Source organism: Choristoneura fumiferana, chromosome 18, assembly GCF_025370935.1.
Source record: "Choristoneura fumiferana chromosome 18, NRCan_CFum_1, whole genome shotgun sequence".
In the NCBI taxonomy this organism is placed as follows: domain Eukaryota; kingdom Metazoa; phylum Arthropoda; class Insecta; order Lepidoptera; family Tortricidae; genus Choristoneura; species Choristoneura fumiferana.
Genome location: NC_133489.1, coordinates 21,568,951 through 21,594,879, shown reverse-complemented (window position 1 = coordinate 21,594,879; position 25,929 = coordinate 21,568,951). Strand labels below are relative to the sequence as shown.

Sequence of the window (25,929 nt, the reverse complement as noted above, 5' to 3'; positions counted from 1 at the left end):
AAGTGTAGATCGTGTCTTCATGTATGCATACTTGTTGCTCAAAATCTAGGCGGTATTCAAATATTAAAAAAAGATTGCAAGTGTGCAGCTTTGGATCTATGAGCGACCAGCGCTTCCAAGTATCTTCTACATCTTAATTTGTTATCGTCTAACTATGAAATACATTCACAAGCCAAAGCCCACTTATCTACTTATTTGCATTATTTAAATAAAGCTACATCTTAATTCTATAGAATAGGTAAATTTAAATACTAAAATTACAGAAATAATAATTGGCAAATGCACAAGCGTCGCTGGCAGTAACATGATTTTATTTTTAACCTCTTAAGTTTAGCTCATTCTCACACAATATTATATCCGCCTTACGAATAACTGGATAATTTGTTTACTACAATTTTTGGAATATATTCAAACGTCGAAATATGTGGAAGCATCCCGCTTAAACATGTTGTGCATAGACTGAGTAGATTTTATTAAATTTCTCTTGTGAAAAACCAATCAAAATCGTCTCACTCAGGGTTAGACGTGCCGCTTGGGTACCCATGGGTGGTCTGTGACGCAGTGACGGGGGTCGCGTCACAGAGGCCAGGGTCTAGCGGCATGGCGTCGACGATGATCATAGTGGAGTACAAGAGAGCAGCCCGCGTGATCATGGTCCCATGGCGATGGTGGAGTGGTAGGCGCGGAACGTCTTCAACACGCGGAGGTAACGGGGACAGTGTGCGAGCTCGCCTAGGATTAGGCGACCGACCTGTAACAGGAAACTTTACGTTATTTTAAATGAAGAATGATAAGTCATAGTATATTAGAAGTAGGTTTTGGAGTGGCGGCCGCGAACTGAAATACCCTCAAAGGATGGACCGACGATCGGATGGTTTCAGGAACCAGTTAGGATCGATCGCTATGGAGCTTTTTTGATGAGGTCTTTGCCCACAGTGGAAATGTTCGGCTGAAATGATGATGTGATGAAAGTAATCATTGTCGCTGAATAAGAGATTCATTTGGCGAGCCGGGTGTTTGATTTTATTACATCCTGGTTCTGATGTCAAGCATGCGCGAATAACCAAGGAGCCAAACCGTGGTATTTCAAACTGCGCTTTTGAGAATCTCTTATCATACGAGCTCTTGACTTTCACTTTATATTATTTCAATCTAAAAACATTGATCTCAAACGAACATTGATGATTTTGAAGTACTTGTTTTCAGGCAAATTATTGAAATGTGAAATATGTCTAGATCACATTGAGAACAAAGTAACTAACTACTATATTGTAGTGTTCCTGACGGTACTGCAACGGAATGCCCCTAATTATTTCTGACTCATTTGGCTTAAGTTTAGAAAAATACTTCTCTTTTCTATCCAAACAAAATCGCAACTATTTCAATTACGAATCTCCTTCACTGTTCAGTTAATCAAAATACATCGAGCCATTATGCATAGCCGTGGGTGGTCATTTGCTATGTATACGTCGGATCAATGACAGCAACCAGACCGGATTGCTCATCCAATTTTCGTCACAATACCTATTGATCGATGGATTACACAATACTGCACCTGACTTGCATTGCTAATACTGCATTTCATGTACGACACGTGCAATTAGTGCATTGAATTTAACTGTAACGGGTATACTTGGAATTCTAAACGGTCTTTTCTTAATGTAATTGAAGGATTGATTTCAGTTGTTAATTTACAGAGATTAATATTAATTAACTACAACTTTGGTTAACTAGTGGATTCCTGAAAACTAACGCTTAATTGCTGCGCTAACACATGTGCAAATCAGCAAAGTCTATACGACTCATTTTTTCTGTGATTTCATGTAGGAAACCTGCGCTTTGTGAAATACATACATAATATGCTGTGGGTAGGTAACTATGCGCTGGCTGTTTTGAGCAATCATTGTAAAAATCAATTGTTTGTAAATAAATGAAAATTAAGAAGTCAAGCTTGCAAATCGAATTTATCCTCTTTCCGTGACCGAATTGAGTAGAATTTTGGTACGGATATGTAGTTTGGATGTCAATGTAAGTCGCTATGGTAAATAAAAATGCTTATTTTTTAGTTTTTTCCAAAACTTATTACTTTCTGGAAGACCGCTTTAGACCGTAGTTTACTTGGCTAAGTCATATAAGAATTTCTCTCTAGAATTGATAGATTCTTTCTCTTGCAGTGCTCAATACAAAGTATAAAATAAAAGCTAAGTTATTTGAGTACTGACCTCTTGTCCGCCTCCGGCAGCCTCTTCCATGGACGTCTTGATGTGCTTGGCGCGCAGCATGGGCTTTACGAGGCTCAGCCGCACGTACGCTTCAATAGAGACACAGCCAGCAGCAGCGCAAACTGTAACAAAAGAAGGAATATGTTAGTTAGAACATGGCTAGGGATACCGAACCAATGACGGTATAGAAAGTTGAGCGCTTTTAATAAAGGTAAGATAAACAATAACAAAACGTAAGCTCTGTAATGGGCTTCTTGGTGTATTGAATCATGTAATAATTAAGTCTTGTTTTGAGAAGACTTCTGTTACTTTAATAAGTACAAACTTCATCAAAAATTATGCTTTCAATAGTTCGTTTTTCGCGGTAATGAGGCTATCGTTTTTTGTCTCACTAGATGGCGCACTGTTGCGTGAGGTTTTTTTTTTTTTTTTTTATTCGACTGGATGGCAAACGAGCAAGTGGGTCTCCTGATGGTAAGAGATCACCACCGCCCATAAACACCTGCAACACCAGGGGTATTGCAGACGCTTAGTATGGCTTTCAAAGTCTGTTATTACGGCGTTGAAAACAAAGTACAGATTAAAATCATATTTAATACACCTTAAAACCGTACCATAAAATATCGAGCATGCCACAGTGTTGCATAGTCCCCGTTTTGTTCGGGAAAAAGGGAGGACAAAGGTTTCCGAAAGACAAAACTGTCTCAAAACACAGACATTCATTGCCCCGGTACGCATATTTGCCATAATTAATTTCAGATATTGCAAAATATTCACAAAATTATTCTAATTATAAATAAACCCGCGTAGCTCACCCAAAACTATGAGATTTGACATTTCGGAGAACCTCACGCTACACTAGCGCCTCTAGTGGCGAATTCATACGCGATAGACCTCATTTTGGCTTCATGCAACTTGACTGGGTTGCCTAGCTCGAAAAAAAAAAATTAAAACGTCATAACAATATGTAGGTACATTTCTAGGAAATATTATTTCTTTTCCTTATCCGGATAGTGATACTTTACACAATCATGCTGGAGGTATATACCCAGTGAGTTCAATCGCCTAATCAAGCGTAGATAGTGTTATCAATAGATCAAGAGCTAATATTTTGTTAAAATGTTACCAGCGGAGGTTTGACCGAGTTTTCTGCTTCTATAGGAACAATCGATTAGTAATAGGTATCTAAATATTATGTTGTTATACAAGATATATATCGTCCCCTTACGACCAGAATCGCTTAAAGTCACTTTTGGGCAAAACTGAGTTAAGTATATCGTTAGAATGTACTTTCCAAGATCTACATGCTGTTGAAACCCGTTTTACTGTACGATACTCCAATACCGAGTTACGTTTTCTTAAGCTCACTTAAAGCCGATTTTTAAGAAAATCAACAGCCAAAAACAACTACGCGTTGGTTAAACAGCATTTTTTTTTATTTTACAACAGCAAAAATATTTTAATGTCAAACAAGCGATTTTGAATGTTAAGATTTCAATAAAAATGCAATTTGAGTACTGCCTAAAAGTGCTAAAATAATGTTAGTAGGTTTCGCCTGTTGAGCATTACTTTATATTTCAATTATTGCAACAGCGAAACAAACTAAATATAATATAGGCGATATTGCTTGTAACAATGTTTGCTTCGACCACAAGAAGCGCTACAGCCAAAATCGCTTAAGTATCGCTTAGACGTTTCGCGCTGTATTGTAAAGTAGTGTGCACTTTGTGTAGGCTAGCTTAGTCTGTTCGTACACGCTTGAAAGCACTATTCATAATAAGTAATTTTTAAAAACTTATTTAGGTAATTATAGATCTGTTCACTAACGAAAGTCTGCCCCTCCACATTTTATAATTGTAATTGTACCTAAACGTATCCGTACGACAAGTCTATGTGTGCGTAGCTCGAACTTGTCCTCGTGGCTTCAGTCGCAAGCGTACCGTCAGTCACGCACACTAAGACTAAGACAATGTGTAAGTACTTAAGAGGTTTTCTCGTGTACATTAATAATTAGCTGTGGAGGGGCGCGCCTTCGTGAGTGAACAGATCTATGTATAACAGCGATTCACTTGCCGTAATTTAACAGTGTTTTTCTTTCAGGTGACGATAAGGACCATGGATAATTAGGTTTCGATGAACTAAATAAGCCGCGTATCCACTAGAGGCAGCCTCGGGCCGAGCGGCTGCCTCGCTCCGAGGCCGCGCAAGTGGAGACGCTGCCAAAGGCACGGCTCAGACTGAGGCTCCTTTGAGCACGGTCAAAAAACCGACAAAATATGGCTCGGCTCGCGGTGCTCGGCCTGAGGCTGCTCTAATGGATACGCGGCTATAGAAAAACATATAACCAGATCCAACAGACCGTCAAAATGAACCGTGATTGTCATTTAGATAACCTACTTATTTACTACTTCGTATCGTAGGTACGTCGTATCAATGAAAAGCTTATCACGGCATAAAACATTTACGTAGTCACACATTTTCATTGTTCTTGGCTTAGGTAATATTAATTATCCATGGCTGGTTTGAGTAGCCACAGCTAAGACAAGCAGTGATGAAGAAGAAGACTGATGATTATTACCATTAAGGTTATTTTTCATCACTGCTTGTCTCAGCTGTGACTACGTCCGGCACACGCTCAATAACGTCTTCATCACAGGCCAGTGCAACCAGCCATGGTGAATCTCCGGTATAACATTTTTTTTTGTAAAAAGTCATTAAATCTTTATTTTTTTAGCTGCGCTTATTGGCAGTGGATTAGTGTATAGCTTTTTAATGCAGGTAGTTTAAATTCCTCTACTGAAAGAGGTTCAACAGAGTTTGGATTCGATTTTCTGTTGCCTTGTCTTGTTCGACGGTTGGTTTGCAAAGTTACAGGCCTGGTATCAAAACTCAAAAAGTCAGACGACATGTCGTAATTGATAAAAATATTACCTATACAAATATTAAGCCAAGAACAATGAAAATGTGTGACAACGTAAATGTTTTATGCCGTGATAAGCTATTCAATGATACGACGTACCTACGATACGAAGTAGTAAATAGTAGGTATCTAAATGACACTCGCGGTTCAGTTCGACGGTCTGCTGGATCTGGTTATACCTATGTTTTTCTATTTAGTTCATCAAAACCTGAATATCCATGCTTGTTATCGTTTTGATGCAGAAGAAGACTGATGGTTATTACCATTACGGTTCTTTTTTCATGACTGTTTCAGTAGTTACTTTGAGCCTTGAGACGCTAAGTGCCTTTTTATTAAAATGTTTGAATAAAATATGTTTTTTGTTGTATGCATGTAATCAAAAGTTCCATAATTAAATGTATTAAGCAGCACATATGATATTAAAGGAATAACGTAATATATCTCACATATACTAGAAATATACTACTATATTTAAGACTTTAGCTCGCTAGTTTTCATTTATTTATATTTTTGGGCTATTTGGTACCTATTTGTTGAAATAGATTGATGGAACTCTTTCGAAAAATACAAGTTATATGTCTTTGAATGATAAAAACAAAACAGAATAATGCTACATTGCATATAAGATAGAAAAACAGAAAAAAAGCCTAGAGTCAAAACATCTTAGAAATATTTTGCACTTTTAAGCGCGCTTAAGAGGTAAATTCCGATTTGTTTACAGCCAATACCTCTTATTTGCGCTGAGACTTAACTAAAAACTTAAATTGTATAAAACATGTAAGCATTTGAACACTGTATTCGGCGAAAAATGCTTCAATTATGGACTTAAAATGATAGTTTATCCAATATATCTGCGTAAACTTGCTAGTTTAGAAGATAAAAAAAAAACGTGTCTACAGGCAAAATCGCTTATCTGCAGTACCTTTTGAAGAAAAGCCCTATTTTAACCTACTCGGCGCGAGTATAGAGTAAATAACATAGCCCTATCCTATTAAGGGATAAATTATCTAAATAGAAACACAGAGACGTTTTTAGTATAACTAGCTTTTATAGGTTTTTAGAGCATGCAAACCTTTAAATGCGTTTTTCTCGAAACTACATTTCATGCAGATAAGCGATTCTGGTTGTAAGGGGACGATATTTTAACAATCAAATTCTGATTTGGCAGATTATTAAAAAAAAACATTATTGTGTAGGTACTTATTTCATGACGGCGCTTAAAGTTCATACATAGTTCTTAATGATTGTAAATAGCATTATATTTCATGCTAATATGACAGAGTTCTATAGTGACTTAATTTTGTATGACCGCGATCATACGAAAATAAATGTCCATAATGCCAATATCGCCACGTTTACCAATGATGTAATGATGATAAGTTCATTAGCATTAGATATGATGGATGATTCTTTTCATTTCATTTGGCAATGATTTCAAATAAATGTACTCATTTAACCTTGACTTTATCGTGTGCTAACAATGACTTAAGGTTGCATTCAAAATTACTTTTATTTCACGGTTAAAATGGTCTAATGTATAATGATTATTCCAAAGTGGACTAGAATGTACATCATAGTCAACACGACACTATAAATTAACCTAATTACAAATCATATAAGTATTATAAGTATCTTGTTCGCTTGAATACCTATTGGTAATTGGCAACTTTATAGCTTGCTAGTATAAGTGAACCATTTGTTATGTACCGTCAGAAATTGCAACTCTATCTTCTCAGATCAACTCTTGTGTTGCCATCCTATTTTTCCGGTTTTTTTACTGCCATCTTAAAATAGCCAGACTCCAGTAAATAGATATATGATAATATCAAAAACAGAAAGTGTTTGTAGGTACTAAGTAGAGGCGATTAGGAAAGATTACAACAGTTTCGACATCCACCACGTAACCAAACATACGAGAAATATTTATTATTATTATATTCAAATTGTTAGTCATAGTCATATATCTTTATTCCATTGAACAAATAATTATGCACTAGAACAAGTCTTACATACGTGTATAGCCGTAATATGTATTTTTAATTAGTTTATGTGCCGATAGATGTCGCTGTACGGGAAATTAAATCAACCTGAATCGCGCTGGCGAGATTTTTCCTAGCAAGTATAAAAAGGGTGTCAAATTTAAATATATCGTCATTCGCCGAGCAACCGTTGTTTGATTTACATCAAGGACAGCGGTTGAACATGGTCCTTCAGAACTCGGATCTCCAGTAACTTGGAGGTGACCAAGCGGACCGCGGCGCTTCTCGGAGCCGTCAAGCGGCAGTTCGGGCTGAGGAAGCCGGACCTGCAGACGGAGCCACGGGACACGGCGTCGTAGGGGCCCGAGGAAGCGGCGGCCGCTACCTTCCGGGACGAGGAAGGAGGGAGCGGGAGCAGGAAGGTGCGCGCGCAGAGGATAGTGTCGCGAGGTATTGCGTAAGCGGGAAAACTGTAAGTGACAAGCCATTTAACTTTGTACCTTAGTGTTTCGGACGGAAGAGTCAAAATTCAGTGCAATAGAATATTCAAGCAAAAGTGAACCTTATTATAGTTAGTTTAAAAACTTAGAAAATTAGCTAGAAATTAGGACTTGTAAAATTTAGCAAGAAAAGTGGTTCTAACGGGGAACCTATGCCCGATTTTCGTCAGAGTCCTTAAAACTCAAACACTTGTAAAATTTTGAGAATTATTTTTGGACTTAGAAAAATTTGGCTTTGGGGACTTAGAAAAATTTTGAAAAAGTGGACTAATATCTTTGGTAAAAATGGAAGTGGTAATTAAAATTCAAATGCAAACGTGCAACCAAATTACTAAAGACTTTAAAAATTATAAAAAATCACCAAAAGATCGGATCACTAAACCTTATATCGAGATAAGGCTCCAACGGTTGGAAGAACTCTGGAAAAAGTTCTGTGAAGGTCACGATCGACTATTAGAAGAGTATTCGGCAGAGTACGATACGAGTATTTACGCAGAAAAGGAAGTTTTTGACGTGACTAGCGAAATTTACATGGAGTATAAAGAGGAGTTATTGACGGCTGCACAAATGTTTATTGGTGAAGTTATGACCAAAAATTCAAAAGACCAATTGTCGGAAAATGCGGTTTCAAAACAAGTTTGTATTAAACTGCCGAAAATTGTAATTCCAATTTTTTCGGGTAATTATTCGGAGTGGGTAACCTTTAAGGATTTATTTGAATCTCTGGTGCATAACAACAGTACAATTAAAGATGTTGAAAAACTACATTATTTAAAGGGATATCTGACTGGTGAAGCGGAATTGTTACTTCGCCAGATACCGATTTCTAATGCAAACTATTCAAAATGTTGGGAGCTTCTAAAGCAGCGCTACGACAATAAACGGTTCATATGCAATATGATTTTAAAACGCTTTTTGAGTCAAAAAAATGCTGCTGTAGAATCTTCAACATTCTTGAAAGAGCTCATTGACACTAGCTCGGATTGTTTGAGTGCCTTAGCTAACATCGGTGTAGACGTGAGTACATGGGATGCTATTGTCATCCATTTGCTCACTCTAAAGTTAGACCAAGAGACTCGCAAGCAGTGGGAATTGAGTGCAACTGGAGGTACAGATTCCAATACATTGCCATCTTTCCAAGAATTCAAAGATTTTATTACCAACCGATTCAGAGCTTTAGAGTTTGTGGAGACCAAAAAACCATCAAGTGGGATTCACCACTTTAGTCAGGCTAAACCTCGTGTTTTACACACCGTCCAAAACACTCAATGCCCCTGTTGTTCGGAATTACACAAAATTACATTTTGCAAACAATATGCAGCCCTTGATGTTAACGCTCGTCGTAATTTTGTTCAGGAGAAGGGTTTATGCTTCAACTGTTTGGGCAATAATCATTCTGCCAAGTTCTGCCAGAATGCGACTTCATGTAAGATTTGCAAGCGTCGTCACCATACCTTGTTGCATCCTACAGATGCTACACCAGCAAACACTTCTGGCGCTAAGGTTAGCAATGTAGGTACAGTCGAAGCAGAAGAGCCACCGCTTGTTACGAATTGTTTTGCAAGGGGGACTGGGCAAGTTTTGTTGGCAACTGCGATTGTCAATGCTAAATCCAAAAGCGGAGTATACATGGCAATTCGAGCATTATTGGATCAAGGATCGCAGGCTTCTTTTATAACTGAAGCTACCGCACAATATTTAGGGCTAAAAAAGGAGCCAATCAAAGGGAACATTTCAGGTCTTGGTGGGGATAATAATCTTATATCTAAAGCTATGGTTATATTGCATCTACAGTCTTTGGCTCATCCAAACATAAATATATCTGTACAAGCTTATGTACTGAAAACGATTACATCTTTTCTTCCAGCAAATAAGGTCATGGATTTAAATGGATTAAACATAACAGGAATACAATTGGCGGATCCTGATTATCACACACCTAATAAAATCGACGTTTTACTAGGTGCTGAGGTATATAGTCGGGTAATTCAGGATGGCGTCAGGAAGAATAACCAGGGAACACTGCTAGCTCAATCAACAACATTGGGATGGATATTGTCTGGGATAGTTGATTCATTTAACACAACATTTTCGGGAATAACGGTTTTACATTCCCAAATCAATGAAGACAATATTCTAAAAAGTTTTTGGGAGATAGAAGCTGATTCTTCATCGCAAAAGAGGTTGTTATCAGAGGAGGAAGAACGCTGTGAAAGCATTTTTGCTGCCAGCACAAAACGTGATTCTGAGGGTAGATATGTGGTAAAGCTTCCCTTTAGAGAAGAAGATCCCAGCTGTAAATATGGTCATTCCAACGAAGTAGCGGCAAAAAGGTTTTATTCATTGGAAAACAGGTTACACAGGGATACAGAGCTACAGTCTAAATATAAAGAAGTCATAGATGAATATCTTCATCTTGGTCATATGGTGGAAGTGCCTGAAAATGATAAAAATGAAAATGCAGTGTGCTTACCTCATCATCCGGTGGTTAAAATGGATCGAGAAACCACCAAGGTTCGGGTAGTGTTCGATGCTTCTTGCAAAGGAAAGAATGGGATTTCACTCAATGATGATTTAATGATTGGACCAAAACTACAACCAGATTTAAGACATTTGGTGATGAAGTGGAGAATGTATCCTATCTGTTTGGTATCGGATATTGTAAAAATGTATAGGCAAGTAAAGGTCACAGAAGAAGATGCTGACTTTCAAAGGATATTATGGAGGGAAAATTCAAATGAAGTATTGAAAGAGTACAAGTTGTTGAGAGTTACATTTGGAACCGCTTGTGCTCCGTATTTAGCTGTCAAGGCTCTTCAACAGGTTGCCATTGATCACGGAAAGGATTACCCTATGGCATCTGAAAGAGTATTGAAGGATTTCTACATGGATGATCTTATGACGGGATGTATGACAGTGGATGAAGGAGTACAGGTGTATAAAGAAATGAATGAATTACTAGGGAAAGCTGGATTTGAACTACAGAAATGGACGAGTAATAGCAACCAGTTGATTAAAGCAATGAAGTTAGAGAACAATGAAAAACAAATTGAAGATGAACTAAAAATAAAGCATGATGAAATAATAAAAATATTAGGTCTTACCTGGAACCGGAATTCAGATGACTTTCAATATTCAGTGAAACTGCCGCCGATGAAGAAACTAGCTACGAAAAGAACTATTATATCGGATATTTCTAGGCTATATGATCCGTTAGGATGGGTGGCGCCTAGTATAATTTTAGCTAAGGTAATGATACAGAAGCTTTGGCTAACTGGCTTGGGTTGGGATGAAGATGTGCCATGCAAATTATTACAAGAATGGAGTACTTACCGTGAAGAGCTTAGTGAGTTGACTAAAGTACATATTCCTAGATGGTTGGGCATAGTCAATAAAAATTCGGAAATCGAATTGCATGGATTTTGTGATGCTTCCAAGATGGCGTATGCAGCAGTTGTTTATGCTCGAATAGTAGACAAAGATGATAATATCACTGTTAGTTTAGTAACTGCAAAAACGAGGGTAGCACCCATCAAACAAGTTTCAATTCCAAGACTGGAACTTTGTGGTGCTGTAATGCTGACAAGATTGTTAGTGGAAGTATCACAAGTCATGAACATAGCAAAAGATAATATACATGCATGGACTGATTCAACTGTGGTTTTAGCCTGGTTAAATAACCACCCAAGCAAATGGCAAACTTTTGTAGCGAATCGGGTTTCGGAAATTTTAACTACTTTGGAGTCAAACCAGTGGTCTCATGTGTCTTCTAAGCACAATCCTGCAGATTGCGCTTCGAGGGGGGTGAAACCATGTGACTTGAAAAACACAGAAATATGGTTTCATGGACCTGAGTTTTTGAAGCAAAAATTTATTAAATATGAGAAACCAAGAGAACTTGTCACCAATCTAGAGGAAGTTAAAGTGCATCATATCACGACGGATCTAAAAATATGGGACCGATTTTCATCACTTACTAAATTAGTTAGAGTAATGGCATATTGTAGGCGTTTTTTAACAAACATGAGAAAGCCAGAAGAAGAAAGAAGACGCACTAACTATTTAACGGGTCAAGAAATTAATGAGGCATTAAACATTTGTGTCAAACAGTGCCAACAAGAAAATTTTGAGCAAGATTATAAAAATTTATTAAATGGTATACCAGTGTCCAAGAAATCAACATTGAAAACATTGAATCCGTTTCTTGATGAGAATGGACTGATGAGAGTTGGAGGTAGATTAGAAAACTCTCAATTGGCATTTAATAAAAAACACCCCGTTTTGATACCTAAAAAATCAACTATGACTAATTTAATTATTGCCGATGCACATCTTAAGACATGCCACGGTTCAAATCAATTGATGCATAATTATATAAATTCGAGATATTGGATCATTGGAGTCAAAGACTTGATTCGTGGATATGTCAGTAAATGTGTTATTTGTGTACGGTATAACGCAAACACACAACCTCAGTTAATGGGTCAACTTCCATCAGCAAGAGTTACGCCAACACGAGCTTTTAAATTCTGTGGAGTGGATTACGCTGGTCCAATATCCTTAAGGACAGCTAGTGGGCGTGGGCACAAATCATATAAAGGATATATTTGTTTATTTGTGTGTATGTCCACTCGAGCGGTACACATAGAAGTGGTCAGTGATCTAACATCAACGGGATTCTTGCAGGCGTTTAAAAGAATGGTTGCACGGAGAGGTCATTGTCAAGAAATATGGTCTGACAACGGAACTAACTTTGTGGGCGCGTCAAGAGAACTAGAGGTATTATTTGGTTCTGAAAAGTCTAGAATTTTGCAGGAAATTGCTGATAGTTTAGCGAATAACCATACAACGTGGCATTTCATTCCTCCTCACGCTCCAAATTTTGGCGGGCTCTGGGAAGCAGGCGTGAAATCAGTAAAATATCACTTAAAGAGGGTTATAGGATCTACTACTTTGACGTTTGAAGAAATGTCTACGGTTTTATCACAGATAGAAGCATGCCTGAATTCGAGACCATTGTCTCGTATGGATATGGATCCTAACAATATTAATGTCTTAACCCCGGGTCATTTTTTGGTGGGTGAATCACTTGTGACAGTACCTGACCATGAGTATATGGATCGCAATTGTGGTTCTTTAAGAAGATGGCAGTTAACCCAAAGAATGATTCAGGACTTTTGGCGAAAATGGTCTCAAGAATATCTTAATAAATTTCTACAGAGATATAAGTGGTCAGGGCAAACTCCAGAACCAAAGATTGATGAAATCGTCTTAGTTAAGGAAGACGATTTACCTCCTAGTCGATGGTTACTTGGCAGAGTGATAGCAAAACATCCTGGTAAAGACGGAATTACGCGAGTGGTCACTTTAAAAGTCAAAAATTCTGTAATTAAGAGACCTACATGTAAACTTTGTGTTCTTCCGATTAATTAAATATGTAATAAAAACGTTGTTATTTATAAAATTTTACAATTCGAATTTGTGGAAAGAAACTGCATGTTTTAATGAATTTTTGTTGTATTTACTAATGTGGTTGTTTAATGTGATGTTATGTTTTGCCACGGTGGGCGGCATTTTTAAGTTAGGTAAATAAAGCAAATGTTTGTAAGTTTTAGAGAAATTAAATATTGTTATGTTTTATGATAAAATGTTATTGGTTTATGTTATGTTATTATTTAGTCTTAAATAGAGTGACAAAAGGTTTATGTGACAATAATTATACCTATGTTGGTGAGATGCGAAAATATTTTGTAGGGACGTTTTAATTTGGTTATAATTGTGAATGTATAATTTAACATTTGTTATGGTATCAGGTTGTAACTAATTGTATTTAATTTAACTAATTATATGGACACAATTGTCCATGGTGGGCGGAATGTATAGCCGTAATATGTATTTTGATTAGTTTATGTGCCGATAGATGTCGCTGTACGGGAAATTAAATCAACCTGAATCGCGCTGGCGAGATTTTTCCTAGCAAGTATAAAAAGGGTGTCAAATTGAAATATATTGTCATTCGCCGAGCAACCGTTGTTTGATTTACATCAAGGGCAGCGGTTGAACACATACGAGTATTACAAATACCTACAGTTAACAAAGGGGAAAAATAAATTTAAATTACAAAAATTGGCATAGAATTAAACGAAATATGTACCTAATCTTAATTTGATGTCAAATAATAATAATTAAAATTGTTAAATATAAAAATGATAACATTAATTTAATTGGCAGATATGTCCATTACTATACAATATTTATTTCTGATTAATTTTTTTGTCAAAATAGTCTTTAATATTATATCTACAGAGCCACTTGAGTCAACTTCTTTTTAAGAAAGGTTTTAAATTTGACATCATTCATTGATTTACTGACACGGGTAGATGGTTATACATTTTTAAACTTTGGAAAATATAAACATTTTCTAGTTTTAGCCAATCGCAATCGTGGCAGGCGCAGCATATCTTGGCCTCTGGTGGGATAGTTATGTCGTCACCTCTTTTTGGAGTGCTGCTTAGGTTTTGAAAGAAAGAAAGTAATACATTTATTCAACGCCATAAAAACAAACATAGAACAAATACAAGACAAATTAAGATTGTTTTTTTTTGGAACCTTTTTGTATTTTTTATTTCAATTCCCATTCCATTATTTTTTCCTGGGTTCGATTCCCAGTCATTGGTCTTATTTTTCTGTTTTTTCTGTGCATCTATATTTCAGTTTGTATTTTCAAATACAAGACATACATGACGCTAAACAGGTCCCCACTCAGCATATAAGTTTGATTCTACCTATACTTCTTTAATCAATTCTACCTCTTTAAATTGCGGTAACACGTAATAATAAGACACAAGGAAGTATGATAAGAATAGATTGCAAAACATATACTAGAATATGAGTACGCCGTTATGTTGTACAATGAATTTGTGTTCATTTAAAGTCCTCATGTCTGGCAAAAGGACTTGCAGTTTGTACCTACTTGGTTTTATTGCTAAGAGCGAAGGTGATCAGATCAAATTATACGGAAAAGGGTTAAATGAAAAGTCTTTTGTTTTGTCCATTTTGTTATTTTATTATTCATTTTGTCATTTTGTTGTTATTGTTCGTTTCGTTATTTTTGCAATAACCACTTTGTATTACGTTTATATAGTTTCGGACTTTCACGACGAAAGGGTTAGATATTCAGTCAAGTGTCTTCTGCAGACTTCCTTGACGTCATAAAGAAAATAATATATCTAGAAAGCGATAGGTACATCAAGTCTACTTTATCTTAAGTTTTGTGTTCCGACGTTCACGTGTCGGGCACTGATCTTTCCATAAATAAAACTGTTCAATTTGACGTCAATGAGATTAGAATCCTGTGCTATCCTGGAAGTTTTTTCACCACATTGACAACGCCATAATCAAAGATTACAAAAAAACTTACGATTAAAATTTTCCTTCAGTAAAAAAAACTCATTATCACCATAACTACACTCTTGTCTACATTGTCTTTGTCTACGGAAATATTAATTATCTGTTAGAATCCGGAACTAAAAGTTTTCAATACTTATAATTGAAGTGTTTCATCGATGCTGATCAACAGATTAAGGTCAATAATGTTAAGGTGAAAGGCTCTACCGTATGCGAAACTTTATCTCCATTTAGCGTTTTATTTTTGGATTAACTTAACTATATTTGTCTGACCTTACACATGAGCTTAATGCATTTTTAATTGATATTTACATATAGGTATACGTTTACCGCTAAAGGACAAATTAAGTGCACCACCAATTTGGTAGGAACTTATCGTCTGATACCAAACTTTGGTAGTAGGTCAATTTTGCTTTACGTGAAATATATCACCTTTATTTAAGTAACTTTTTCACTGTATGGCTTTGTGAACGTACAAAACGTAAAAAGTCACGTCACGTAACGTCAAATATGAATTTTATTTTAAAATACTTAATAGGTAGGTAGGTACTGTTGTGATGATATTCATTTATTAGTCGACGATTGCATCACACTCTAACAGTCAGTCAACGTAAAGCATTGTCTTATAGCACTGGCCATTAAAAATAAACACTGAAAAAAAAAACTTACCTGAACCCATGAAGTGTTCTCAAACCGCGTCAAGCATTGCGTGCGGAAATACGCAAAGAACGCAACCAAACTGACGAGTGCGTTGAACGCGTAGTATACCGGGAAGAGCACTGTTTGAACGCGTCCAAACTCATGGCGAGGGAGATTGAAGTATAGCACGATCCCTGAGGAAGAAAGAGATAGGATATTAGTTTTTTTCTTTTTAGTTTGAAATTTGGTCTCGAATCTTTCTGAGTAAGCGCGGCGGCGGTTGTAGTTCCCATGCTGACAAATGTCATTGCACTTTGTGTGTCACGTACACAGAATGAACGAAATGCCTGTCAATTTTAACAATCTCAAACATTCAGCTTTTGTTCCTAAAAAAAACAATAAAATGTTTATCAAACAAGTAAATCTTCACATATAAAAATTTCACATATATCAAATCGCAAGAAGACAGCCTAAATAGAAAATAACAAAGTGAAGTAAAAACAAATGACATTCAGTGATGAGGTACGCTCGTGTAACTTTTATTCTCACGATTAATCTGCTATTTAAAAGAAAGAATTGTCTTAATAGTTAACCTTTTTAAAACATCCATTCATTTTTATTGGAATGCTGATTGGCGTTTAATAAAACTTTTGATTAATAACAATTGCGTACCTATTTCTTGTTTTTATGAAGCCATAAATTCTATTTAAATTCTGAAATTTTTGCTTTATACATTACCTGTTTAGGTTAAATGAAGAAACTATAGCAGGTACCTATCTAACCTATTCATAATAATTATTCCCTATAAAAAAAATTCTCTATTCGAGACGAAAATTTAAAGGAAAAAATGTTCATAGCTTGTGAAAAAAAACAGGTAAAAGTATGACTAGAAAAACGAAACAAAACTATTTGAAGCCATACTCATGTTGAGGTCAAATCAATATGACCAGGAAGAGACGAATCCCCCTGCGTTGACGCATAGACAATTTGCGAATTGCTCTGTTGATCTCTGATTGCGGAAAACTACATTATCCTATTACTATAATAGAGATTCTAGCCCATACTTCGGAGATTATCGAGATTCCTAGAAGACTAGAAAAACATGGACAAAAAACTTTTCATTATAATGCGGTATCGCGATTAAAGGTTTAAAAGTTAGCGCGCCCATATATTTTTAACTTTAGATTAAATTCAAGTTAAATGTTGCTTAAAAATTACTATTTGAGCGAAGAACTATTTATTTTATTTCTAGATTTTCGATTAAATTAATCGCAATTGATTGATATTTTTCCTGTCCCGTCATTATGTGTATCAAATTTGATATCCGTGCAATCGTGCTTGATATCGAAAACATATATTCTACGTATCATGCTACGTTTTTGTTTCTAAGAACTGCGTTTTAGATAGTTTGTAACTTTTTTTTACTAACATCATCATCATCATTCAGTCCGTAGGACGTCCACTGTTGGACATCGGCCTCCCCCATCTATATGTGCTTCGATTGGAAGCGGCGTACATCCACATTTAACATTTTCATTAAACTTTCTGCTAGCGTAGCACCTACTAGCACCGCTAGTATTATTATTATTCTCCTCAATGGCGGCCTTTAAGACATGGGCCAATGTCAGTTAAAACAAAGATAAATATATTCTTTTTCTTCACGTTGTACGGTGATTGTAGTTTTGCAACTTGATAGCAAAATTTCAGAAACCACGCGGAGACAACTTGCGCATTAAAAAATGTCAGACATGAAAGCAATATGGAATTTTGTGACCACTGTTCACTGTTAAGGTTAATCGCCGCATAAAACACTATCAAAATTATACTTCAACTAGCCAAAGAAGCAGAAATACCAAAATTAGATATCGTCTACATCCGCCACGTTCGAACGCTACGAATAGAATCGCACCTCTAGTAATATTATTATGATGTGTTTGTGATGAGAACCGATGGTAGATTTTTTTTGATATTCATAAGTCCTTGTTATAGCCTAAATTGAATAAAGTTATTTTGACTTTAACTTTGTTGACTTACCAGAGACAAGTGTCATCCAGATCTGCGCTCCGAGATGCGTGGCGACGGCGCCTACATAGAGTGCTAGCCAAGCACGAGTGTTGCCGCTGCTCCCGCGCCCGAGCCATGCTAGCGTCACTAGCACTGCTAGTGCTATGTGCAGCGGCTGTGATGTACGCGTTAACACACTGCAGCAAAAGAAAAAAAAAGTTAGTTTGGTTCTGGAATCTATGGTTAGCTAATAAACGACAGAAAATAACTTAAATCTCGACTTTTTAGCTATCTGCAAGTCTCGTGGTGCCGGGAAGACTGACATTAAAATGTGTTGCAAATAGAACGACACACACACAACAACCCAGTGGCGGATTTATGTTTTTTATGAGTGTAGGCCACTTTATATCCGCCGCCCTATGTAACTTTCTAAAATAATATTTTTTTAAAATCTGCCGCCCCTAGGCCGCTGCCGCCCCTAGGCCGCGGCCTATACGGCCTATTTATAAATCCAGGACTGACAACACCAATGTTAATAAAAAAGGCGAAGAAATCAGTAATTAAAGTCTGCTGTTGCAATTAAGCTATAACCGCAACGTTTACGAGTCTATCTGATAAGCGATCCACGTGTACTTAGCTACGTGCAAAGTTACATTCGGCTGTCACGACTATTGCACCAACATTTCAAATTTTTAAGTTTCCAATCCTCACTGGGCCCGCGTGTGAAGTATAGTCCCACGCCCCAAGCCCTCTCAATCTGAGAGGAGGCCTGTGTCCAGTAGTGGGACGTATATACGTAGGCTGGCATGATAAGGATGTCAATTTTCACAGTGTATAGGTACTTAACTACAAAAGTATATACTTTTGAGATGATATTTATGGATAAATATTAGAAATTTTCTACACGGAAGTTGGTTACCAACGAAAAAAGTAGCTTGTTTGAATTCCTTCCGCTAATTCGGAAGCAAACACACTCAAAGTTAACTGTAACGACAAACACGGTACCGTATTTGCAAATCGTGATTATAAACTATTCCAAACGTGCCGAAATTCAGACGAGAAAGTTTAAAAATTGTTAAGCAAATAAATTTTATTTGCCATTTTTATAACAGATTACAATGGAATGATAATATTTAGTTTGTTTTGTAGTTTGCACATTGTCAATACAGGGCGTGACATGATAAGTATTTTAAACAAACAATAAATAAAGCTATTGGTGTTCAATTTGTTGACACATTGGACCTTGTTGTTGCCACAGTATATCTAAATCTGTTGCTGATAAAGTTTGAGCTGAATGAATCGAACTTCGTACATTGATTGGATGTCGGTACACCTTGTACCCTGAGACCAAATTTTGGATCTTGAAAACGGTTTCAACGATTTCGACGAAAGTTATTTGGAGACTTTTTGGGGGGCTAACAATCGATCTATGTAGCTTGCTCTTATCTTTACGACAACGCGGTGTTTTCGCATTATAATGGTTTTTTGGAAGTGAAAATATCACGCGCAATAAGATCTCCAAAAACAGTATTAAAAAAAAACGAGCAAAGCTGTATCATCCATTTATTTACCTATTAAAAAGTAAAGACAAAGTGCCGCAAACGGCAACCTGAGACTGATTAAAAGTATTTAGTTAACTTCTGCACTTGTCACCTACCATTAAAATTGGTGAATACCTAGTGGGTGTAGTTTTCGAGAGTTTAAAACACTTTGCGCAATGTTTTGAAACGTGGTGAAATTATTTACCGAATAATTTACATGTTATCGTTAATTCAAATGTAAATTTGAAATTTACCACGAGCTTTGCGGTGAAGGAAAACATCGTGAGGAAACCTGCACAAACCTGCGAAGCAATTCAATGGTGCGTGTGAAGTTCCAATCCGCACTAGCCCGCGTGGGAACTATGGCCAAGCCTCTTGTTCTGAGAGGAGGCCTGTGCCCAGCAGTGGGACGTATATAGGCTGGGATGATGATGATGATGATGATCGTTAATTCTGGACTGGAATAATCTGTATTTGCTATTTTGATTACAAAAGCAATGAAATATTATCGCAACACGAACGATCTCCATTTGGGTGTGTGGTGATAGGCGGTCACGTAAAACGCAACGTGAAAAGGAAAATTTCGGAAAGATAGCTATTTACATCTTCAACGTCAAAATGTCACCATTACCGTAATATTGATTCGATAAATTATTTAATTTATTAGACCCTTATTAGAACTCATATTATTTTTTCATGTTTTTTATTAGAACTCCAGTTAACAGAATAAATTTTGAACGCATGGTTAAAATTTGTTTGGATGTCTCTATTTATTTATTTTATTTGTTTATTTTGTTGTTGGTTAGCCCGGTTTGTTTTGTTCGCGTGAAAATGTTACTTCAACGAAAACAATAATATTTTTAGCGATAAATAATTAATTAACAAAAAATCCCAATAATGATAACATTAATCAACTTTTTATCCCATTGCCTACCGGATATATAAATAAATAAATAATAATTAAATATCATGGTACACTTGACACCAATTGACCTAGTCCCAAACTAAGCAAGGCTTGTACTATGGACCCTAGGCAACAGATAAACATACTTAGATAAATAAATACATACTTAAATACATATTAAACATCCAAGACCCGAGAACAAGCATTCGTATTATTCAAACAAATATCTGCACCGGCCGGAATTCGAACCCGGGACCTCGAGCTTCGAAGTCAGGTTCTCTAACCACTTAGTCATCCGGTCGTCCGTTCGGATATGATTGTTGCCCTTGATTTAATAGTAATTAATTAACTCTACCTATTAACCTGACAATACTTTATTGTTTTTTTTTACGCTGAAGAACCATGACAGTAGGTAAAGTGAGGAATAAAAGGAATCCTTACACCTGAGAGAATGTATTCCCACCTATCCAGCTCTAATACTGTACATAGATAGGTATTATGTACGTATTTTATACGTACGATACCTATTCTTTTATTATTTTACTAGCTTTTGCCCGCGACTTCGTCTGCGTAGATTTTTATATTTACAACAATACTCGATAGGAATGAAGTTAATGTCCCGCATTGGCCGTTTCTTGGAATTTTCGAAAAATCCCTTCAAACTACAGCTAAACAATCAACTGAAAAATCTGATCATGATCACCAAGTTTCACATCTAAATTGCTCAAGAAATAAGATTTTTATTCTTCGCTTACTTTTTTCCTACATCGAGTGATCTCAAAGATTGCGTACATGTCTTTGGGATCGCAACCCAGCTCGCGCTGGCTTGCCGTTTCAGCCGAAAGCGAAGCGGCCTGCCCGGCTAGAGCGGCACTGAGTCTCCCATCGCGGTCTTCCTCAGACTCCTGAGACCGTGCCGTGCCCTGGTAGTCGATTCGTTTTTTTCGGGAAGGCATGGTAACGCCTATAAAATGCGAGTCCCAAATCCGAAATCGTTGTAAATTTACTCCGCAAAAGAAAGAGAAAAATGTTTTTTTTTTAAGTACTCACCTTCGTGACCTTTATTAAGTGCTTAAAAGAGGCAATACGTATGAATATGGATGCGATATAATTCGTCATCATCAGCCGGAAGAGGTCCACTGATCGAAAAAGGCTTACCCCTTACGACGCCACAATAATATACTCGTAATAAATCCATTTTATTTCGGGCAACTTGGCCCATACAATAAATACCTTACAGACAATAAATACCTTACAGACTAATCGTACCTACATATATTATCAAATAATATTACAATACAAATAAATTATAAATTACAATGAACGACAAACTCGCCACTTGCATCCACCGGTTTCCCGCAAGTCTCACAATGTCGTCATTCTACCTGGAGGGAGGCCTGCCAACGCTTCGTCTTCCGGTCGCCGCTCCTCGAGGACTTCTCCCCAATGAATAATAATGATATCTGTGTTTGATATAAGTTTATATTCTATGAGATTACACAATCTGTGGCGTGTGGCTGTCAGATGTGAGACGCAACACGACACGAATCCTTAGTGAAAATAAAGTTATATTGAATAAAAGAATAAACAGAGTTTATATACAAATTACCTACACTAAATATCACACATGGTGTCAGGTTAAAATCGAAATAAAAAGTAATCCTTAGTGGAAGAAGAAGAAATGGAGGGAATTAAACCGCCAAGTGGTTTGGTCTTGTCAGGCGATGGAGGCAACTGGCCCAAGTTCAAACAACAATTCAAGGTGTATTTGGAAGCAGCAGGACTATCAAACGCTAAAGATGCAAGAAAAATAGCTATTTTTTTGAATGTAGCTGGAGAAGAAGCAGTCGATGTCTATAATAGTCACATGAAAGAAGACGAGGTTTTGACCTTGGAAAATCTCATATCAAACTTTGACGCCTATGTGGAGCCCAGAAAAAATATTATCACCAACAGCTTTAAGTTTTTTAATTTAAAACAGGAAGAGGGTGAACAAGTTGACAAATTCATCACCAGATTGAAAGTTCAAGCAAAACAGTGTGACTTTGGGGACCAGGAGAACAGACTTGTAAGAGACATGATAGTAATAGGAGTAAGGGATAAGGGAGTGCAGGAAAGATTATTGCGGGAGGCGAATATAGAATTGAACCAGGTCATCAGCCAGTGCCGAGCTGCAGAGGCAGGAAAGTCAAGGGCCTTAGAAATGTCAACTCAAATAAAACAGGAAATAGATGTAATCAAGAAAGTAGACAAGGTGCAAGGAAGAGGATTGAAGATGATAGACTGCACATATTGTGGAAAAACGCACCCAGCTAGAAATTGTCCTGCTTATGGGAGAATGTGTGCGTTATGTAACAATTACAACCATTTTGCGGTTATGTGTCGTAGTAAGTCTGTGAAGAGACCAGAACGTAGCGCTCCAAAGAAAAAAGACTGCGGAAAGAAGATCCATGTAGTACAAAAGCAAGAGAGTGATAGTGATAGCTCAGAAGAATTTGTAGTGGATTCAGTAAGTAGTTTTAGTGCTAAACCTCAGTGGAATGAAATTATAAATATCAATGGAACTAATATTAAGTTCAAGTTAGACTCTGGGGCTGACTGCAATACATTGTCTTTAAATTTGTATGAGAAAGTTAAAGGTAGTAATTGTGTGCTTAGTGGTTCATCTATTTTGGTAGCATATAACAATCAAGAAATCAAAACTGAAGGCACTGTAAAGTTAAACTGCTTTGTCAAGGGCAAACAAGTAAAGTTAAAATTTTTCATAGTTAATTTATCGATTCAGCCAGTGATAGGGTTGCCAGATTGTGTCAGACTAAATTTATTGAAAAAATTGGATAGTGTTACAGTAAGCAAGGAAAAAGAGAATTTTGTAAAAGCAAATGCAGAAGTGTTTTCAGGCTTAGGCACGATAGGGACATATTGTATAAAAATAAAGGATACAGCGCAGCCTGTTGTTAAGCCTATCCGACGAGTACCACAGGCCATTAAGGAAAGGTTAAAAGACACCTTAAATAACTATGAAAGTAGAGGCATTATTGAGAAAGTTGAGGGACCAACAGCTTGGTGTAATAATCTTGTCATAGTGGAAAAACCTAACAAGTCCCTCAGATTGTGTTTAGATCCGAAGGAGTTAAATAAATGTATTCTTAGAGAGAATTACCAAATACCATCTCCTGAAGAAATTTACAATTCTCTTGCAGGTAAGCAGGTCTTCAGTGTACTAGACATGAAAGATGGCTTTTTTCAAGTTATCTTAGATGATCAAGAAAAACTGTGCACTTTTGGAACTCCTTTCGGTAGGTATCGATTCAAAAGGATGCCTTTCGGTATCTCATCAGCTCCAGAGGTAATGCAAAAAATAAACACTGCAATTTTTAGTGATATACAAGGAGTCTTTGTTTATTTTGATGACATCATAGTGGCTGGGGATAATTTGGCAGAACATGACAAAATTTTAACACAGGTAATGGATAGAGCAAAACAGTACAAAGTAAAGTTTAATAAAAATAAAATACAATACAGGTCTGAAACAGTGAAGTATGTAGGTCTAATGTTATCAAAATCTGGTATTAAACCAGACCCTGAACATGTTAAAGCTATAGTTGAGTTAGGACAGCCCAAAAGTATAAAAGAACTACAAAAGTTTTTAGGCATGTGCAATTATTTGAGCAAATTTATACCACAATACTCAAAAACTACTGAACCCTCTCAGAGATTTACTGAAAAAAGAAGTTGTATGGGACTGGGGTCCAGCTCAAGTTAAGGCTTTTGAGGAAATAAAAATTAGAATTAGTTCAGCTCCCACATTATCTATCTTGAGCAACAAAGGAACTATAGTTCTACAAAGTGACAGTTCTAAAAGTGGTATGGGGGCATGTTTATTACAAGACGGGAAGCCATTGTCCTTTTACTCCAGGTGTTACACCGAGTGCCAGCAAAGGTGGGCACCTATAGAGAAGGAATTGTTTGGTATTTGTGCAGCAATGGATAAATATCATCAATTTGTTTATGGTCGTCATATTATCGTAGAAACTGATCATAAACCTCTTGTAGCCATAATTAACAAGGATATCAATAAAATTTCAGCTAGGCTTCAACGAATGGTACTCAAACTGTTAAAGTACGATTTTGAAATAAAATATGTACCGGGTTCCAAGATGTATATAGCAGATTATCTGTCAAGACACTATGATATGAGTAATGCGCAAGTAGACCCAGATTTAAAGAGTTAGTACATTGCATAAGTTCAGAAGAAGTGTTTGGCTTAGAAGATGACTTACAGGTTACAGATAAAAAATTAAAAGAGTTGAAAACTGACGTAGAGCAGGATGCAAATCTTCAGCAAATTATATTATGGTATAATTCGAGTGGCCAAAAAATGATAAAATATACTTGGCAGTGAGCTAAAAAATTATATAAATTAAAAGACTGTTTAGTTGTAAAAGATAATCTGGTGTTCTATAAAAATAGAATACTTATTCCTAAGCATACAAGGAAAGAAATGATGTTGATAGTACATGAAGGTCATGCTGGTATTGTAAAGTGTAAAAAACGTGCTAGAAAGCTGTTATTTTGGCCGGGTATGTCAGGAGACATAGAAGAATTTGTATCCAAATGTAAGGCATGTGAGAAGTATAGACCATCAAATCCTAAACACCCCTATTGTCTCATGAAATACCTGAATTGCCTTTTAATAAGTTAGGAATGGATGTTGCTCATTTTGCTGGAAAAGATTATTTAGTTGTAGTAGATTACTACTCAAAATGGATTGAAGTGGCATCCTTAAAAAATAAAACAGCTGGAAACATAATTCAGAAATTAAAGTTAATTTTTTGCGTTCATGGAATACCTAGATATATTGTATGTGACAATATGCCCTTCAGTAGTTTCGAGTTTGCACAGTTCTCTCAGAAGTTTGATATTGAGTTAATTAAGTCCAGCCCCAGGTTTCCACAGTCGAATGGATTATCAGAAAAGGGCAGTGGGGATTGTAAAGAATATGTTAAAAAATGTTTACAAGATCATTCTGATTTTAATGTAGCTTTGTTGCATTACAGAACAACCCCTGTAGCAGGGTTAGAATATAGTCCTTCAGAATTGTTAATGAGTAGGTTGTTAAGAACTAATCTGCCATGTACAAAAGAGTTATTAAAACCTAAAGTACCTATAAATGTTAAAGAACAATTGATGTTAAACAAAGAAAAATCTAGGATCTCATATAATAAAACTGCAAAGGTAAAGAAATCTTTTAGTTTGGGGGATAATGTCTTGATTCAAAATGTGCCAAATAAAGAGTGGGGTTCAGGCAAAGTGATAAGGGAAGGGGAAGGTCCTAGATCTTTCATTGTAAAAAATGAAAATGGTAATCTGGTTAGGAGAAATGAAAAGCATATGAGACCCAGTAAGAATAAATTTATTTTAAAATATGACAGTATACCTGATAGTGTGTTAGCAGGAAATCAGTTAGAGGATGGTCAACAAATTCAGCAGGATAGTGCTGTATGTTCTGATCATCTTTTAGAGAGGAGACTAAGATCCGGCAGACTGCCCAGATTGCCATTACATTTAAGAGATTTTGATTTGAGTTAATAATTAATGTTATTATACTTATTAACTAAGGTGAGTGAGGTGTAGCATAACGGGGGATGTTTGATATAAGTTTATATTCTATGAGATTACACAATCTGTGGCGTGTGGCTGTCAGATGTGAGACGCAACACGACACGAGTCCTTAGTGAAAATAAAGTTATATTGAATAAAAGAATAAACAGAGTTTATATACAAATTACCTACACTAAATATCACACAAT

General features: G+C 36.4%; 3 protein-coding genes and 1 pseudogene across 3 annotated transcripts in view; 3 read left to right on the top strand and 1 right to left on the bottom strand.

Moving 5' to 3' along the window:
• The window catches only part of LOC141437621 (uncharacterized), a 3,672-nt gene extending 3,369 nt beyond the window's left edge, over positions 1-303 (top strand). Inside the window, exon 8 of the mRNA XM_074101069.1 lies at positions 264-303. Within this exon, the coding sequence (XP_073957170.1) occupies positions 264-303 (40 nt within the window). The remainder of the gene's footprint in view (positions 1-263) is intronic.
• A 206-nt stretch (positions 304-509) lies between these two features.
• On the bottom strand, positions 510-18,479 carry LOC141437619 (transmembrane protein 205-like; annotated as a pseudogene).
• LOC141438402 (uncharacterized) lies at positions 8,464-12,398 on the top strand (the record flags this gene model as incomplete). Its single annotated transcript, XM_074102261.1, is given in 2 exon segments — positions 8,464-10,998; positions 12,308-12,398. Coding segments are annotated over 2 exon segments (2,626 nt in total), but the record flags the coding sequence as incomplete, so codon positions are not given.
• Positions 18,480-21,605: 3,126 nt separating the features above from the next.
• Positions 21,606-23,817, top strand: LOC141437746 (uncharacterized). The gene is made up of 2 exons (XM_074101236.1): positions 21,606-22,625; positions 23,320-23,817. The coding sequence occupies exons 1-2, from the start codon at positions 21,798-21,800 to the stop codon at positions 23,341-23,343; spliced, it is 852 nt and encodes a 283-aa protein (XP_073957337.1). The 5' UTR covers positions 21,606-21,797; the 3' UTR covers positions 23,344-23,817.
• Positions 23,818-25,929: the final 2,112 nt, after the last annotated feature.